Source organism: Eurypyga helias, unplaced genomic scaffold (genome assembly GCF_000690775.1).
Source record: "Eurypyga helias isolate BGI_N326 unplaced genomic scaffold, ASM69077v1 scaffold30787, whole genome shotgun sequence".
NCBI lineage: Eukaryota > Metazoa > Chordata > Aves > Eurypygiformes > Eurypygidae > Eurypyga > Eurypyga helias.
In genome coordinates, this window is record NW_010262854.1 from 3,069 (window position 1) to 9,069 (window position 6,001).

A 6,001-nucleotide genomic window follows, 5' to 3' on the forward strand; every position below is an offset into this window, starting at 1 on the left:
GTGCTGTCTGATAATGGCAGGCGCATTTCATCCCGCTCCCTGGCCGCATTGTGCTGCAGGAACAACACTGGCCCTCCAGCCCCCGGCCCCGCGCCCGCATTTACATGACAAAGTGGGAGCCTCTGCAGCTTCGCCATGGAGAGTCGAGGTATGCAGAAGCCCCCCTGTTTCCGGGCGGTTTGGGTCGCTTTCTAACGAGGCTCCTTCTACTGAAGGGGAACCAGCACGTTTCAGTGCTGGTCCCTTCGTTGCTGCTCTGAGCTGCGGGCACAAGGTGCCTGGAGATGCCACGTTGCACTGCCCCGGGATTCCCTGGCACAGCATCCTCCGAGCCAGGTGGCTTTTGGGAGGATTTGCATATCGTGCGGGGACCCTGAGCACTCCAGGGCAGGGATGTGGCATGGGAAGGAGGGAGCCCAGCCTGTATGCTCACCAAAGGGCTTTGGGGTCTCCCACCTGGGCTGAAGCAGCCAAGGCCAAGCAAGAGCCCATCTCGCATGCTGGGGGTGCCAGATGCCGCAGCTCCCATTGGGTGCTGAGTGTCATCCCTGGTCCCCCTCCCTGTGCCAGCTGCCCCATGTCACCGTCCTTACAAACAGCCCTATCCTCCGTAGGCACTGGGAGATAATGGCTTTTTAAAAATCCATGGATCTCTGAGTAATTTAGAAAGGAAGAGTAATTACCACTCCTGCCTTTGCCGGGTGAGCTCCAGGCAGGCGGTGTGACCCCTGCGGTGAGCCTGGGGCTGGGCTGCTGGGGCGGCTGCTCCAGCTCGATGCATTCGTGGACCGAGTGTCTGCAGTTGCCAGAATAAAACTCTTGAGTCAGCCGGATGGTGAACTTTCCCATCCTCGACACTGGTCTTGTGTCCTTCCCTGGTCCTCGCAGAGCATCCCCCTCCAGCCAGGCTGCCCATCGCTCTTATCTTGAGTTTGCAATATCTCATGGCTAACATTGGCCAGATGACTTTTGTGTTGCTGGAGGCTGACTCCTTCGTCTGTGATTCATGATCCTAATTGTGAGGCTTTACATTCATAAAGCATCTGGTGAGATGAAACCCAGCAAGAGGGTTTGTACTGCAGAGCATTATTTTTGGGCTGGCCGGGGTTCCGGAGCATGTGTGGGATGGTTTGGTTGTCCCGGTGAGGCTCCTGCCGGCCCCAAACCTGCTTCGGCTTCTCTCCAGCACCAGTGGCACCAGGCAGCTGCTGAGCTGTGGCTGCTGCCCTGCGTCCCCTGCGGGCACATGGGAATGCTGCCCTGCTCACACATGGCTGCCGGGATCATCTCAGCGGTGAGAATGTCCAGGAGAGGAGAAACTGTGGTGCTGGCCTTGATGTGGTTGCAGGGAAGGCAGCGGGGAGCTGCTGTCCTTCCTCTGGCAGATCTTGCAAGCGGGCTGCGTGGTTTCTCACTCGAAAGGCAGACCAGGGACCGGAGGCTCCCGCAGCGCTGGCAAATACCTCTTGGATTGCGACCCATGATTTAAAAATGCATCAGCTTGTAGCCAGGGAGCTAGCGATGGCCAAGAAATGGTTGTCATGCGGAGACATGAATTACACTGTGCATAGCTCATCTGAAAATCAGTTACTTAAAACAAGCTGCCCCTGGAGCTCAGCCCTTTGTCTTGGGGCTGCTGGTGGCTGCCCTGCCCCAGAGCAGCAGCGAGTGCCTGCGTGGCACCGAGCCCCACATCCACCTCAGAGATCCCTGTCTCGCTTGTCCGACTGCTCCGAGTCCCATGCTGCCTTGTCCCAGGAGGCACTGGGGCTGGGTTAGCCATAGGCTTGGGGCTCCTGTCAGATTTTGGAGCTCTGGGCTCCTGCTGCAGGGCAGAAGCAAGAGCAGACGATGGCTTTGCAGAAGTCCCTGTGGTGTCCTGCAGTGCGGTGACCTTCCCTTGGTAGGAAAGGTCTCGCAGAGCTGGGGTGCAAAACTGAACAGCAAATCTGAAGTTTGCTCCTCTTCTGTTTCTCTGCTTCTGGTATTTTTAGCCTGGAAATGAAATTTAGATGTTAGAAGAAGATGGATGGGAGCAAGGGGTGCTAAGAACACCATGTGTTCAGGAGCCTGAATTGGAGCTGGGACGCTGTTTGGGGGCTGACTTGGACAGTTGGCCACCCAGATGGAGCGCTCCGAATATTGACACGCTGCGCTCCCCGCACCCGGCCCAGCTGGCCCAGACCTCGTCGGGGGTTGAGAGGCAGACAGAAGATGCAGACTGGGGTAGAGGGAACAGGGCAGGAGGGCTGATCTCTCCTTGGAGAGCAGTGATGTCCAGTGCCTCTTTGGCGCTGTTTTAAGGTACCTTTGAGTGCAAGGGTGCTGTCAGGCTAGAAGCACAGCAGAAGCTAGAAGCTCAGCAGGTCCCCATCCCTCCAACTCCAGAACTTCATTGCTACGTCTGTATAATGGGCTTTGTGGAAAAACTGGAACTGCCCTCTGCGGGTTTGGAGCCCATGCTGCTTGAAGCGGGGGTTTGGGATTGGTTTCTTTCTCTGCCTTCTGTAATTCAGAGGAGGTTTTAATTGATTTTTAATTTTCTTTGGTTTTATCAGCACTTTCCCTGGAGTTAACCTTCCTCATCATCGTGACTTTGGGATGTTTTTGCTGAACAGCAGTTGAGAATACGTTGGGGGTTAAGGATAAAAGCAAAGTTCAGGTGCTGGGACTTGAGTTATCCCATAACCTGGAGTTCAAAACACGAGCATTAATAACCAGTATAAAACCAAAGCGAGCTGTTATCCTGTACAATCTGGCAGTTAAATAATCGCATAGTGCAGATGCAATAACAAGTTTCCTGTTTCTTGTGGCATCCTCCCTCCGGCAGCAAGGCAGAATTTGCTGGAGGACAGAGGGGAAAATATGCGTGTCGGCAGGTCCCCGCTGTGGAGTCTTGGGGGCTTACAGCCCCTTGGACTTGCCCAGACCTGCAGCTCCCTGCCAGTGGAGTTGGTGCCGCTCTCCCGTTGGAGGCAGCGGATACCATAGCCTGTGCCATGGGAGTTGCCCGTTCCTCTCGCTTCACCTCTGGCAGAAGTCCTGGGTGCCTCGGCGGGGCTATATTTCTCTCCTTAGAGCAGACGCTGTCCCTTTCCTCCTCCCACCGGGCAGAACCTCCTCACTGTGCTGACGCTGGCTTATAAATCAGTGAGCAGGGGCTGGTCTGGCTGCAAGACAAAGGCTGCGGGGGTGTCTTGGCTGACCTCCCCTATGGCAGGACCACCCAACCTCTGGCACGGGGGCAGAGGGGGCCCGCAAGCCCCTTCCCTGCTAAAACTGACCCTGGCTGTTCCATGGGCTGCTGAGTGACATGTCTGGAGGAGGACGCGTGGGGCAGGGGTAGAGTGCATCCCCCAGCCACGACTGGCAGGAGGAACTGGGTGAGACTGCTCTGTTCATGGCATAGCCCCTTGGCAGCATTAGATGGGCGCTTCTCCTCCGGGGTTTGCAGCCGTGTCCCGTTTCTCCTCACCCTGCAACCCAGCATGTCCCGCACCGCCTCCTCCCTGGCACCGAGGAGCTGCCAGACCCGGGCTATTTTTGGAGCTGCCCTTACAACAAAGCGTTCTGCGTGCCAGCCCGGCATGGGTCGGCTTTGATGTCACCGTCGCTGCGTGCAGCGGGGCTGGTGATGCTGACTGACCAGTGCAGAGCACCCGAGCAAACGCCGTCCCGTGGCATGGGATGCTGGGGCTGCCCAGAGAGACGCTGCCAGAGGGATTCCCCCGGCAGGAGCTGGGGAAGCGGTGGGCAATAAAAACACACCACAGCCTGGGAGTGCTGGCCTTGGCCGGAGCGTATCTTCACTAAATCAGTGTGCCAGTGTCTCCCACAGGCGAAGGTTGCTGCTGCAGCCCCCTGGTGAGCTCTCGGCACAGATACGAGGCTCTACTTGCATTTTAAACCCAGGGCTGGAGAGTTTCTTGCTCCTGTTCTGGTTGTTTGCATATTGTGACATTGCTTGTGCAAAACAGAAGTTGAAGTGCAGCTTTGCAGCCGCACAGCGGGCTCTGTCAAAGCTCTTTTAATGTGAACATTGGGTACAACGTGTCCTTTGGTGTCAAGAGAACTGAACGTGGCCTTCCGTCCCCACATCTGGTCAGGGAATTGAGTTACAGGTATCGCAGTGTATGCCAGGTTGTGGGTGTGCCCGTGCTCCGGACGGGTGCTGGGAGTCCCTTGTCCTTCCAGTCTGTGCAGCCACTACGTGTGGCCCCAGGTGAGTTACTTTCCCTAAGGCAAAGCAGAGATGATTTATCTGCCAGTGGATGGTTTGACATCTGCCATTTGACGACTCCACTGCTGCCAGCGCTTGGCGGATGGTGCCCAGGGAAACTTCTTCCACCTCCCACGATGCTGGTGTGAATCCTGCCACCTCTGCCAGGAGTGTGAGTAGGAGACCTCCCAGTTCAGGATGCAGTGATGGAGAGCGTTGTGACTCTGTGTTGTCAGTCTGTCTGTCCGGGCACGGGGTTTCTTCCAGCCCTCCTGACCCATGTTCTCTCCCCGCAGCTGCAGGCGCATACCTGCCACCCTTGCAGCAGGTATTTCAAGCGCCGCGTCGGCCCGGGATAGGAACCGTTGGGAAGCCCATCAAGCTCTTGGCCAACTACTTTGAAGTGGACATTCCCAAGATTGATGTGTATCATTATGAAGTGGATATCAAACCTGACAAATGTCCACGCAGAGTCAACAGGTAAGGCAAGTATTAGAGGTTTTGGCACTCGTTCTGCACGTCCAGTTTCCTTGTGCTCCATAAGTGCCTGGTTCTGGTGGAAGCTGTCAGGGTGACATATGGCAGGGGTCACGGTGCTGCCCAGCACCTGTGGGCAGAAAGACCCCACCAGCCATGTTTGTGCAGCAGCGCTGGTTCCTGCCCCTGACAGCCTTGGAGGTCCTGAACCTCGGCACAGCCCCCTGCTTCTTCAAAGCAGCTGTGCTATTTTGGCACCAATCCCGCATTTAAAAATAGCAAACCCCGGACCTCGGGCTATCGTGTGCTCTTCTTTGTTTTTCTTTTTGACATCCTACTCGCTGCCCATCCCCTCCTGCCCTGGCAGCCTGGGGAGCTCTGCGGCCCAAAGTTCCAGCAAGCAGAGGCTGCAGGTGCTCACGGCGGCTGCGGGCAGTGAGTTGCTCCTGCTTGCCCTCCTGGCACACGCAGGAGGTTTGCAGCCAGCTCCGGCGGGTGCGTGTTCCTGCGTGCCACGTAAACTTGTTCTGCTGAAGCCGGTGTACTGACCCGCGGGGCAAGGCGCATGGCTGCTTCTCTGGGGGCCCTCCTGCCCAAGGGGCACCCCGATCTGCTCTCTGGTGTCCTGCGGTTCCACAGTGCCCTGGGTAGGAAGGCTCGGGAGCGGGCAGGTCACAGAATGTGTCAGGCTGTAAAGAAACCAGCAAAATGAACTTCTCCCTTCTCTCCCCCTGCTCCTCTTCCTTGCCCTGCTCACCCGCGTAGGGAAGTCGTGGAGTACATGGTACAGCACTTCAAACCGCAGATCTTCGGCGACCGAAAACCAGTCTATGATGGGAAGAAGAACATCTACACTGTCACGGCCTTGCCCATTGGAAACGAGCGGGTAAGAGGAGGTGGCAAGCCCCACACAGGCAGCGTGACCTGGGAACGCCCCGCTAAAACTGACCCCCTGCCCTTCTGCTCGTGGGGATGCTGTGATCGCTTCCCCTTCCCTTCTGCACCCAGGTTGACTTTGAGGTGACGATCCCAGGGGAAGGCAAGGACAGGATATTTAAGGTCTCCATCAAATGGATGGCCATTGTGAGCTGGCGCATGCTGCACGAGGCCCTGGTCAGCGGGCAGATCCCTGTTCCCCTGGAGTCTGTCCAGGCACTGGATGTTGCCATGAGGCATCTGGCTTCCATGAGGTACCTGTGCCAAGGGGTGGGTGGGCACTGGGGGTGGCAGGGGCCCTGCTGCAAGCACTGAGCATGCAGGAGGCGGGACTGGCTGCGCTCCGCCGGCGGGTGTGGGTGGGGGGGG

General features: G+C 57.3%; 1 protein-coding gene across 1 annotated transcript in view; it reads left to right on the forward strand.

Moving 5' to 3' along the window:
* The first annotated feature begins 135 nt into the window (after positions 1-135).
* Positions 136-6,001, forward strand: part of LOC104512770 (protein argonaute-1) — an 18,281-nt gene continuing 12,415 nt past the window's right edge. The window contains exons 1-4 of the mRNA XM_010155872.1: positions 136-148; positions 4,516-4,699; positions 5,462-5,582; positions 5,705-5,886. Of these exons, the coding sequence (XP_010154174.1) occupies positions 136-148; positions 4,516-4,699; positions 5,462-5,582; positions 5,705-5,886 (500 nt within the window). The remainder of the gene's footprint in view (positions 149-4,515; positions 4,700-5,461; positions 5,583-5,704; positions 5,887-6,001) is intronic.